We start from the raw sequence: 13,033 nt of genomic DNA on the forward strand, positions 1-13,033 counted from the left end.
TTAAGCCAGTACATGTCCAGGCCCGTCTGAAGTTTGCTAGAGAGGATTTGGATGATCCAGAAGAAGATTGGGAGAATGTCATATGGTCAGATGAAACCAAAATATAACTTTTTGGTAAAAACTCAACTCGTCGTGTTTGGAGGACAAAGAATGCTGAGTTGCATCCAAAGAACACCATACCTACTGTGAAGCATGGGGGTGGAAACATCATGCTTTGGGGCTGTTTTTCTGGAAAGGGACCAGGACGACTGATCCGTGTAAAGCAAAGAATGAATGAAAACCTCCTTCCATCAGCAAGGGCATTGAAGATGAAACGTGGCTGGGTCTTTCAGCATGACAATGATCCCAAACACACCGCCCGGGAAACAAAGGAGTGGCTTCGTAAGAAGCATTTCAAGGTCCTGGAGTGGCCTAGCCAGTCTCCAGATCTTAAACCCATAGAAAATCTTTGGAGGGAGTTGAAAGTCCATGTTGCCCAGCAACAGCCCCAAAACATCACTGCTCTAGAGGAGATCTGCATGGAGGAATGGGCCAAAATAAATACCAGCAACAGTGTGTGAAAAACTTGTGAAAACGTTTGACCTCTGTCATTGCCAACAAAGGGTATATAACAAAGTTTTGAGATACACTTTTGTTATTGACCAAATACTTATTTTCCACCATAATTTGCAAATAAATTCATTAAAAATCCTACAATGTGATTTTCTGGAGAATTTTTTTTCTAATTTTGTCTGTCATAGTTGAAGTGTACCTAATTATGAAAATTACAGGCCTCTCTCATCTTTTTAAGAGGGAGAACGTGCACAATTGGTGGTTGACTAAATACTTGTTTTGCCCCACTGTATACATAGTCACCTTAGCCATATCTACATGTACATGCTACCTCAATCAGCCTGACTAACTGGTATGTATGTAGCCTCGCTACTTTTATAGCCTCGCTACTGTATATAGCCCCGCTACTGTTATTTTTCACTGTTTTTTACTGTTGTTTTTATTTCTTTACTTACCTATTGTTCACCTAACACCTTTTTGTTTGAAATTGCACTGTTGGTTAGAGCCTGTAAGTAAGCATTTCACTGTAATTTCTACACCTGTTGTATTCGGCGCACATGACAAATAAACCTTGATTTGATTTGAGATAGCTTCAAGTTCCTCTGCCTCCAAATCACTAAAGACTTAAAATGGTCCACACGCAACAGTCATGAAGAAAGGCTCCCCCTTAGGAGGTTGAACATTTTTGGCATGGACCCTCAAATCCTCAAAAGGTTCTACAGCTGTACCATTGAGAGCATATTGACTGGCTGCATCAGTGCTTGGTATGGCAATAGCACCGCCCTTAATCGCATGGGGCTACAGAGCGGGAATGGCGCTACAGTGCAGACAGCCCAGTACATCACTGGGGCCGAGCTCTGCCATCCAGGACCTCTATATCAGGCGCTGAAAATCGTTAAAGACCTTAACCACCCAAGCCATAGACTATTTTGTCTGCTGCCGCATGGCAAGAAGTACCGGTGCATCAAGTCTGACACCAACAGGCTCTAGAACAGCTTATATCCCCAATCAATACGACTGATAGTAAATAGCTACACAGACTATCTGAGTTAACCTTGTATGTTTATTGACCTTTTATTTCAGTTTTTGGACTGTCTCTATGCACACTCACAGGGCCCTACACACTCACACACACTGTGAATCAAGTGATCTGGATACCCTAATTGTGAAGAAGGTGGATTTTGTGGAATTTATAGCCACAGTGATTAATTGTACAGCACAAGTGTCTAAGAAGCTGAAGTCCAAGAAGCTGGATATCATTATATCTGCAGCCAAAAAGTTTGTGGGGCTCCAAGACTTCATGGTAGAAACACAAAAAGGACTATTGTCGCTGGGAAATGTTCTGCCCTCACAGGAGGCTTCTGAGCCTGATTAGAATTAGATTTTTTTTACAGAAAATAAGGTTCATTTTGTTTTGTTAATACATTTTTTGGTAGTTTGTATCATATTTGATTTATTTTTACCCAAATGTTTTCCTTTTTGGGATCCTTATTATTCACCAGCACAGTAGGTGGCGGAATGCACATGTAATTGTTGCGAACGCCATTATACCATAGAAGAAGAAGAAGCAAAATTGTCTGGAAACGGAAATAAGCTGCGTCTGTCCGTGTTGTGTCGACGGCCAAAGCTTTACGCAATTTTTGTTCTTAGATTTTTGTACGGAAAATATACAACTATGGCTATGCAAGCAGCTAAACGAGCTAATGTAAGTTCACATTTGTCATGTTTTTTTGTGTTCAAATGATAGCTACAATCAACTGAGTCAGGTTTTCTGTCTAGAAATACAGAACTAGCGTGGTACCTGGATGGCTGACGACGCGTACTGTCAGCTAGCTCGCTAACGACGTTAGCTAGCCACGTTAATGTTAAGAAACTAAATACCGGCGGGTGGCTTCATCGATTAATTGGAATTTTATTAAGACATTAACTATAAAACACAACTTAAATGTATTTTTTGTAGGGAAATGATAACTTGCCATTTTTACTGAAGTCTCGAGCTAGAAAGTCTCGAGCTAGAACTGCGAGTGAGCTAGTAGTAGCTTGCTTTCAACTGCGTAACTAACGTTAGTAACGTTGACATTACTGTTTATAACTTGGCACAGTTGTTGATATTTATTTTACTTGATTTTTTTTTATTTTTAAAAAGCCCCGTTTGCACCGGCACTTAAAATTAGGGCCAAATTAGAGTTGTAATGTAGAGAATGTAATTCTCAAATTCGAGCTGGGTCGAGGGAAACTCAGGCCTGCGCAACTGGTGCCAGCTCAATTAGAATTCGGGCTGGTGACGAATTTATTATGCTACCATCAAGCTGATCACTGCTGGATGCGCCACAGCAGTCTAAGGCACTGAATCTCCGTGCTAGAGGCGTCACTACAGACCCTGGTTCGATTCCAGACAGTATCACAAGTGGCCGTGATTGGGAGTCCCATAGGGCAGCGCACAATTGGCCCAGCATCGTCCGGGGTAGGCCGTCATTGTAAATTGGAGTTTGTTCTTAAGTAACCTAGTTAAATACATAACTAGTGGTGCATGACACTGACCCTTGTGATTGGAGTCGTAGGAGTCAACTCTGGCTCTACTCCCTAAGAGCGCTGAAACAATGTACACACAATACACCATCTCATTATGGAGTCCTACTAGGAAGACTCTATTTGCGTTCTAGTGGAATGACATGAGCATGATTCTGCCCATTTGCCCATAAAAGGCCTATTTTTGTTTGAATATAGAAGGTGATGTGTGAACTAGAATATTAGTGATATTTCTGCTGTGTGAAGCCTTGATGGATCCCATTGGATGATGTGTGCACTCTACGCTGATAAGCCTATTCTTTTCCATGTTATAGCCTTGTTCAGGCAGGCATTACCAGAGATGTTGGTTCTGTAATTATTATCCAAGCATGTGTGTTATTCCAGAGGATGATTCACACAGGATTTGTTTTTCCAAAATGCCCCTTGTAATGATTTTTCTTCAAATTGAATTGACCGACAGAAGCCTGGAGGTTATTGTCGGCGTGAAGATATTTCAAAGTCATGTCTAGATGATAATAGGCTACACTGATAGCTCGTGCTTGGCCGCCTAATGTATAGTTCTCCCATACTATTTACATTGATGAAGTGTGCTCATAATCATTTAGCAATCCATCCATGGTAGATGTCCTTCCTGATAACAATGCCCCCACATCCTGCTGATTTGAGCTGCTGAATCGCATTTGCGCTTGACTATGTTTATGGACGAGAAAGTGAACTTGCCATTTCCAACTAGTTTAGCGGGGATGCTGCTTTGTGATATATTGCCTAGGGCATTGCTCTCCAACCCTGTTCGTGGAGAGCTTCCATCCTGTAGGTTTTCACTCCAACCCTAATCTAGCGCATCTGATTCAACAATTAGCTGGTTGATAAACTGAATCGGGTTAGTTACAACTTGGGTTGGAGTGAAAACTTACAGTAAGGTAACTCTCCAGGAACAGGATTGGTGAGCCCTGACCTAGGACATCAACAGCCATCCAGTCTTTCATTAAATAAGCTATAGGCAATACTTTTTATTGCACATTTAGGCCTAATTAAACTGATGCATGTGGCAATGTTCAACTTCAATTCACTGGCACTATGAAGAATAGCTTAGCCATTCTCATTGATAGTCTAATATATACTTTTGGTAAATTTACAAAGCGTTGCTAAATACAGATTACCAAGATATTGTTTATGTGCACGGTTCTGACTGCCTGGCCTGATCCTCTCTCCCTCGCCTGCTCCGCTTTCTCTTTACTATGAAGAACGCTAGTGTGTGTTTGATCTTAGGTCTGTTGCGTGTAGAATAGCTCAGCCTACTCATTGATAGCCCCTACTTTAGTGAACTTGCGCAAGGCATTGCAAGCCAAGAAATACAGCATTGCGATAGCCTACATCTTTTGATTACAGATCGACAGTTCTATCTGACTGGTGGCCGACAAGCCTGACTGTCCCTCCAATCTCTTTCCCTCGCTAGCTCGTTCTTTCTTTGCTCTCCTGGTGAGGGTGAATTCAATTCTCCAATATCTTGCTAGCTAGCAATATTAGCAAAGCCAGCTGCAGTCACATATTGGCTATCTTTCAACATAACATATTTTATTTCTGGAGGCAGTGGAAATGCAATTTGAGCCAGCCCAACCTGGGGTGATTTCTAAGTGCCAATGGAAACATGGCTTAAATGGAGCTTATCAGTTATGAATTCTGTTTTCTTTGCAGATTCGATTACCACCTGAAGTCAACAGAATACTCTACATTAGAAATCTACCATACAAGATCACAGCTGAGGAAATGTACGACATCTTTGGGAAATATGGACCAATACGACAGATTCGAACGTAAGTTGAAGATTGGCTCTGGGTGGGATCAGCCCAATTCTAGGTATAATCTTCTCGTATGTAGTCTGCAGAACTGTGGCAGGTGTTCAACCACAAAGTCTCATCCTTGTCTTCTATGTCTTGTTGTGCCCTGTTGTCAGTGGAAACACACCGGAATCAAGAGGGACAGCTTACGTGGTCTACGAGGACATCTTTGATGCCAAGAACGCCTGCGATCACCTGTCTGGATTCAACGTCTGTAACAGATATCTTGTAGTTTTATACTACAATGCAAACAGGGTACGTAGATCTATGTATGATCTATTCTATCAAGGACTTGGCAAAGTCTCTTACCACTGTTGATAAATCATCTCAAGGGGTATCTGGTAGGGATTAATAACTTTCATCACTTTGTAGATGGAGAAATTATACTGAACAAACAGTGTAGTCAATGCTGGTACATTACATTTGACCCTGTAGGTGTCTGGCGGAAGAGTCCAGCTCTGTGATAATTTTATTTAAACTGAGACAAAGCAATTTGATGTGCCACGAGCAACAGGATGAACCACAGATATTGCAGACAAGCGATGCAAGATGATGCACTCACAGAGAGGATCTGCATGGGTGCGTTACTGCACTTCACTCTGCAATGTGAAGCTGCGGTACCAATACATCGGAGAAGTTTGGCCTCGCTCTTCGCACTTGTTATGACCAAAGTTGCAGCGTACCATCTCCGTAACGTGAGCCGCAGTTTTAACAACTCGCGCTGATCTATGAGACATGATATACCGCACGCAAAAGGCAGCATGTCTGCGAACCAAAGCTAGCTTGAAGTAGTTTTGCCCTTTTAGTCTATTTTTCTTGGCAGCCAGAGCATTGCGAGATGTAGCTTCACAGAAACACAATAGCAAATATGAATTCACAAATCTCTAATAGTACAACTAAATAGGAAAATGGCCCTTGGAAAATCCCTTTTGGGGCGGAGCCTTGCCGGCGTCTCGGGGAGGGTAGGGTTGAGCGTGGTGTAATTGTATCTAATGTCCAATGAAATTGGGAGTTAAGCAAGTGAAGTGATCAATAGAGCTAGCTAGATCATCCAATGTAGAATGCACTTTGTCTTGTTTTAAATACACGCCTAAAATGTTGAAAGTTTCAGTGTGCAGGCCAGGGTGAGTTGCCATTTTCCTACTAAATACATATATTTTTAAACCAGGTTACTTACCTGTAAAAGTTTTGCTTTGAGAAAAGTTTAATGTTTACTGTTAACCAGAGAAAATCGCAGCTATTGCGTCACTGACGTTTGTGGCCACATCTCGTCACGCTCCCAGTGCAGCACCCTGAAAACCACGTTGACGGGGGTATGACGGTACGCTCTCCTCACGCTGTTGTAGTTTCACTGCTCGTTGTTGTGGAAGTTGGCCCGATATTGCGGTTTACTGTGTACATCACTGACTCTACCATTAAGGCGCTAGGTAAATGTTTGCCGGACAAGTCTGCCTGTCTGATTTGTGGAAGAAAAAAAACAATGTATAGTTTTGCTCTTGAGCGTGTATAATTCATGGTTTCCATGTCACTCTTTCTCTCTCAGGCGTTCCAGAAGATGGACACCAAGAAGAAAGAGGAGCAGCTGAAGCTTCTGAAGGAGAAATACGGCATCAACACAGATCCCCCAAAATAGACTCGCCTTTTTCCCCCTCTTCCCCATTGTCCTTCCCTAGTACAGAATGTGCATTTCGACAAGTGTGAAGTTGTTTGTCGCAAAATTTAGCACGCAGGTCTTTTCTACTTTTGTTATATTTCATTGCGTTTGGCAGGCCTGTTTTTATTTTTTTTACATTTATTTTTAACTTTGTTTCTGTGGTGCATATTGAACACATACCATCTTTGAAAAATCTTCCACAAAATGTATGCATCAAATCTATTCATACAAATTCACTTTTAGATTTCAGATTCTGTCAAATAAATGTATTTTGGTAAAACTGTCCTTTTTTATTAAAGCTGCTGGCCATACGTCTTGCGTGAATGCACATCTGTTATAGCACTCTTGGTGAAAAGGTAACGAGTTCCAGGTCAAAGTAGAGGTATAGGTCACAATCGTTGCATACAGGCACACACGACTGCCTGCAGTTCTATTGTATATTATATTCACACACAGTCTTTCACACTATCCTGTACCGGGGATCTTTGCAGTCAGTATTTCACAGTATAACAGCCTGTTTTTATTTTGTCTCAGCTAACACCATATTTGTCATGGGGATAGTTCAGCTTGTATTTAGAGAACAGATGTTCTGGGAGTTGGTAAATCTATATCCAAGACATCAACAAGAGGACAATCTCTACCATTGGTTTGCCTGCGTATTCTAATATCACTTAACACAAGTGACATCTGGTGGCTATATGCAGTACACATTCAGAAAACAGACCATAGTTATTTTATTAGTTTAAATCACAACACGAGTAGTGCAGCCATGTTATCAGGGACACAATACATGCTACATGTACAAAATAATCCTTCAATTGACACTGTTGCCTTTGCTTACATTTGGTATCGGATTAATAATAGTTTTAAGTACAAGCATTTCTGGGCGAAGATGTTCATGTGAAGTTTCAGATTTCCAGACGGTCAGCCTAATTTATTGAGGAATGATGGTGGACTTGGTCTTCCTATCGCAGTCAATTTGAAAATAAATTAATCAAATAACTCCTCCCAAAATGTGCAGATGACATGTGAAACAAAATGGGTAGTTAGTTACAAATTGCAACTAGTGATTTCTATAAGCAGTGTCTGCAATCTTTCAACAAGGCAACAGTAAACATGTCCTCCCCCACCAATGATACAGCGCCCTCCCTTGGGCCGATTGGGATCGTGTGACAAACACATTTCTGTTAATTACTATAGCGCCTGCCTTGTGCCAATCGGTGTAATTTAGTAAACGCTGGATCTCAATGGCAAGACGCATTATTCACCCAAGTTTTGTACAAATCGGGCCAGAGCTGTCTGTGAGATTGCGTGTGACCATCGTACGGAGACAGATCCACAGTACCGGGACAACGAAGGTGTACAGGTGAATTACTTCATATTTCCAGTCAAACTGGGGTCTAATAGGCTGCTGCCGAATCTGTTTGTGCTGTCTTGCCAACTCCTATGTCGCGCCGTGACAAGATGGCACAAACCGATCTGGGACCAGGCCAGGGGGTCTCGGGCTATTTCTAAGCAGTTGTCTTAATGGGAGGACAGGATACACTGCACCTGAAAAGGAGCTACTATACAGTGTGTATGCTTCAGTGAGGGGAATAAAAAAGTACAAAAAGTTGATCAATAAAGAGGAGCGCGTCGTTGGGTACACATTGGGCAAACTGTATAGCCTACCAAAACATGAAGTGTTTTTGTCCTCTTGGCTTGGTTCATAAAGAATGGCATTCACTTTGTTCTTTCAACACATTGCTCCTTTTTTTACACTCCTTTTTTAAACTGAAAGAGACAAACAATATGAGATCATATCAATCAATGTCTAACACAATGTCGCTCTGGCCTTAGATCATTTCCTCTTTATATCTATGAGTGGTATTAATAAACTCATGACAGGAACTTCATTGAATTCAGCACATTGATATGCAACCTGTATCTTCATTGAAGAGATGGTGTGATGACATAGACCAAAACTAAGTGGAACAATAATATGTAGGATGAAATGCACTTAAAACCTCTACATTGTTATTGGGCTGAGCTAATTTTCAGATAGATGTTACATTGCCTCTCATTAGTTATGCCTCATAAGCTATACTTCCTCCAACAATACTGATGAGGTGGTTTTATTTCAATGTATTTCATTTCTTTCGGTCCAATTCAGCCAAATATTTTTCTTGTATTCATACAGACTTTTGGTTTTGTCATTAAATATGCCACATTCAATATCTCCTCATTCAAAATGGTTCTCATGAGATGGTAGATTTTAAATAGGGGTATGTTGACTATTATTATTATGAACTATCATTATCTACAAGGAACATGCTCCCACAAAAATAATGTCTTGACAAATCACAAACAATACATCCCATTCATCAATACTTGTGACTTATACTGTCATATGCTTTTCATATTCAAATATTGGATGTTTAACTGTTGAACGGCATTTCGTTGACAAGCTTTGTCTTCGTTATTCTTATAGGATGCAAAATAAGGGGATTATTTTTAAGGCAAAACCTAAAGGCATGCAAATGAACCCTATTTATATTCACCAACAGTACAAGCACATTTGGAAGGAAAACGTTTGTGATGAATAGGCTACTAATCCATCTCTTTATCTATCCAAATCTAATCTTTTAGAAGAATAGATACTTGGTTTGTCAGAAACAGTTACGTTACCATAGGAATTTGACTTGGTTGACATTGCTCAATATATGAAACACGTAGCTAGCGTCAGTAAACTCAGAATAATAAGTTGTAGCGTAATTCAACATAGCACATCACTGATGCTCAAGCTCCAGTGGAATGAGTGTATGGAAAATACTTTGCACACTTCACATTTTGGCAGTTGATTTTAAATAATTGAAATATAATATTTTATATATCTGTATATTTGTGTGTATTGTGAATATGTAGTGAGTGTGCAGTTTGTTTGTATCTTGTGGGGTGTGTGTAGCTCGTTATGTGTGTGTATATGTACGTATAAATTGTTTCTAGCAAATAACATTCTCATGCACACAAGTGTTTCAAACATCAAGAAGCGGATCCATTGAAAGGTAGTCCAAGCATATTTTTTTTCAGTGGAAATAGCTGCAAACTGAATGGAACATGAATCTTCTGTGCAGTCTGTGGCGGTTCTCAAGCTCTCCTTCTCCTCTATTTCTGCAGGTCACACTGCAGGAGTAATACAATGGAAGGGTCGCTCTTTGCTGCCTCTTTGAACTCGTCCAGTGATATCTGGTCGTCGTTGTTCTTGTCCATCTTGCTGAAGATCTTGTCCACTCGCTGCTCGGGCGTCAGGCCGTCCTCGTTCATCTTCATCATGATCACAGTCCCCACCATCTTGTAGATGGCCTTCACAGAGGAGGAGAAATTGTAGTTCAATCATCAAAGTAGAGACATTTATAGGTCAAACACGTTCTCCGAAAAACCCAACCTGATTTGTATTCAAGGCACCTACTGTACAAGGGCATAAAGGGCAAAAGGAGGAAATGTAAAAATTCAGATTGTGTAGAGTCAAATCTAAAGTGCAGAACAAAAGGAATTTTTTGAGAAAGACCCTGTAACCATGACTAATATTTCAACACCTTAAACTCATATGACAATGAATAGCTGAACCATAGAGATTTGGTTGCATCCTAAACGGTACCATATTCCCTATTGAGTGGGCCCTGATGGGCCTATGGGCCCTGATTAAAAGTGGTGTACTACGTAGTGAATAAGATGCCATTTGGGACACAGATTATGATTCAAGCTTAATCTGTACGGGCTGAACTCTACCTCAATGATCTCCAGCATCTCCACTCGTGTGATCTTGCCATCTCCATCCAGGTCGTACATGTTGAAGGCCCAGTTGAGTTTCTGTTCGAAGCTGCCTCGAGACGTGATAGACAGGGCACAGATGAACTCTCTGAAATCGATGGTGCCGTCCCCGTTCTTATCAAAGGTCCTGAATGCATGCTGGGCAAACTTTGAAGCATCTCCGTAGGGGAAAAACTGAAAGCGAGAGAAAAAGAACAGAAGAGATCCCATTTGTATTAGTTAGAAGGGGAACCCCAGCCTCACAAGCAGGTTCATCAATCATTCAAGACGATACCACATGTAGCTGTCTATACCTTTGATATTAGTTCATGGCACATACAGTACTGTACAGTACATGATGTGCCTGATCGCCATCCTACTAAGCAGTGTGTGTGTGTGTGTGTGTGTGTGTGTGTGTGTGTGTGTGTGTGTGTGTGTGTGTGTGTGTGTGTGTGTGTGTGTGTGTGTGTGTGTGTGTGTGTGTGTGTGTGTGCGCGTGCGTGCGTGCGTGCGTGTCCAGCCACTGACTTTAACAGTGCCTGCCTGCCTACTTTAGAAGCTATGTTGTCTGCAGCTCAAATGGCTCCCCACTAGGTCTGGTCAAAAGTAGTGCACTTTTCATTGCACCCTGTTCCCCATTAGGGTGGACCCTTCAGTGTTCCTCCGCCCAAACTCACAGCTGCAACAAATGCACCCAGTGATTAACAATACACTGTTGAGTGCAAACCCGAAAAGCTTGATAATATCATTTAGAATTCTACCTAAATCTTCCACTGCTACTTCCACTATAGTCCAATTACATTCATAATCACATCACAAGGACAGCATTAACAAATCATAAATATTTGTCATGTTTTTAAGGAGGATGATGTCCTTAAAAGCTAAAAAAAAAAAAAAAATCGTTCTACACAGCTCATTTTCACTGAAGCTGTTTTTATTGAGTGTTAAATAAACACATATTAGGATTTTTTTCAGATATCCTGGTTGAAGGATTCTGGATTTCCTGCTTATCCCACACTGATTCTGGGAATATTCAAACTGGGATTTCTGTAAAACATTTTTTTAAATTGGGAGAATTTTTGACACATCCATTTTCCTATTCCTGGACCTACTGTGGTTCAGACAGTGCATCCGTGGACAATACACAGACGGACAGGGTAGAGGCTAATGGGCTGTAAAGAAACACCATGTAAGATATGATGAATTTCTGTAGCTGTATTCTAGTTGGGAGGCTGTGGTTCAGTTGGGTTCTCCAGGGGGAAAAGGCAAATTCATTAGAGCAGACCTTCCACTTGCCCTCTCTGATAGCAGGAGTAGAGGTGTTGGAGAATATGAGCTCTGCTCCGCTCTCAGAACACATGCCTTACAATGGGATGTGCCACTGCCAAAGAAATCCCTACAGATCTAAACCGGTTTCAAAGTGTTGCCCTGGTTTGTCCTGTAGCTGTTTCTCACACTAAAAACAACAAAAACACTCACTCCTTTGAATATAATGAATGTATGAAATGCATGAAGTTCTTATGAAGGTACCCTTCAAATAAAAGTCTAACACTCGCTGCCTGTCTTGGCATAATGACACTTCCAGAACCCACACCCTGTTTAAAATCTGAACACAGAGCCCAGAGCACAGGACAAGGCTATGAATTCTAATGGCAGCTAGCAGAAGGCAATAGTCCTGGGGAGTGAATTCTGCAAACTGTCCATCTGCAGAAATGTCCTCCCATAAAAAAAATCTGCCGCAGTGGCAAACTGATCAGACTGCAGTTGAAAGTTAAAGGAAAGAGAGAGGGAAGCGGAAGATGGAGGGAGAGGGAGAGAGGGGAAGATAGAGGGGTAGAGAGAGGGAGGTGGCGAGAAGGGGGACGAAGAGAGGCAGATTGAGGGAGAAAGAGAGATGGAGGGATAGAGAGAAAGAGAGAAAATGACACAGAGTGAGTACAGTTACATGCACACAATAATACTATTATTGTAAATAGTCAGATTAATATAATTGTTTGATTGAACTTTTACATGCTTTGCAAGAATAACTATTTCCATTATTATCCTGTTTAAATTGATACACCCGAAGTCAGGCTACCTGATGGGACTTTAGTAAATGCAGAAAATCGTCATTCAAAATAAACGTTCTATATCACAGCGACCATGTTATTTTTGGGAAGCCTATTTGATTCTGGGTTTAGACATACTGAAAGTCTGTATAGTCTGTATGTGAAAACTATTTCTAAGATACATACTTATGCATACTTCAGTTATGACCTTATGCTGATGAAGATAACCAGAATAAAGTGTTAAGATGACTAATGTCATACTCGGCCTAGAGCCATAATCAGTTTAATATCGAATTATTACCGTGAATGCAGTCGTACTCAGTGAGAAACAGAGAGATAGCGAGAGAATGAAAGTGAGAGAAGAGGGAGAGACAGAGATAGACAGAGTGAGCGAGCCGTGAGCAGTTGTGGGGTCAGCCTTTCAGTTCCCAGAGAGCCTGGGTGTTCTCTGGGTGTTGTGGGTGTACCAGAGCCTTGGGCCAGGCCTGTGTAACCCTGCCAGGATGTAAGGCACACTGTGATACAGCATGCACAAATGCAAATTGACTCCCTCACAGGGCTGGGCCTGCTGATCCATATGGCTTGGCACTGTTTGGCTGTTCCTGCTCAGTCAGGAGGGACTG

The 13,033-nt window shown here is 41.4% G+C and overlaps 2 protein-coding genes across 2 annotated transcripts in view; one reads left to right on the plus strand and one right to left on the minus strand.

Moving 5' to 3' along the window:
• Positions 1–2,125: 2,125 nt before the first annotated feature.
• Positions 2,126–6,884, plus strand: sf3b6 (splicing factor 3b, subunit 6). The gene is made up of 4 exons (XM_029650384.2): positions 2,126–2,257; positions 4,777–4,895; positions 5,036–5,174; positions 6,463–6,884. The coding sequence occupies exons 1-4, from the start codon at positions 2,228–2,230 to the stop codon at positions 6,550–6,552; spliced, it is 378 nt and encodes a 125-aa protein (XP_029506244.1). The 5' UTR covers positions 2,126–2,227; the 3' UTR covers positions 6,553–6,884.
• A 406-nt stretch (positions 6,885–7,290) lies between these two features.
• vsnl1a (visinin-like 1a) overlaps positions 7,291–13,033 on the minus strand; it is a 48,000-nt gene continuing 42,257 nt past the window's right edge. Inside the window, exons 3-4 of the mRNA XM_029650382.2 lie at positions 10,342–10,557; positions 7,291–9,915 (exon numbers count right to left, since the gene is read on the minus strand). Coding sequence (XP_029506242.1) covers positions 9,718–9,915; positions 10,342–10,557 — 414 coding nt within the window. The 3' untranslated portion in view covers positions 7,291–9,717. The remainder of the gene's footprint in view (positions 9,916–10,341; positions 10,558–13,033) is intronic.

Source organism: Oncorhynchus nerka, linkage group LG24, assembly GCF_034236695.1.
Source record: "Oncorhynchus nerka isolate Pitt River linkage group LG24, Oner_Uvic_2.0, whole genome shotgun sequence".
Lineage (NCBI taxonomy): Eukaryota > Metazoa > Chordata > Actinopteri > Salmoniformes > Salmonidae > Oncorhynchus > Oncorhynchus nerka.

Excerpts from the sequence above, each read along its gene's own strand:
- sf3b6 (XM_029650384.2), top strand. The coding sequence starts at position 2,228 with ATGGCTATGCAAGCAGCTAAACGAGCTAAT. Across the intron at positions 4,896-5,035 it reads CCAATACGACAGATTCGAAC|TGGAAACACACCGGAATCAA; the intron begins GTAAGTTGAAGA and ends CCCTGTTGTCAG. Across the intron at positions 5,175-6,462 it reads TATACTACAATGCAAACAGG|GCGTTCCAGAAGATGGACAC; the intron begins GTACGTAGATCT and ends TTTCTCTCTCAG.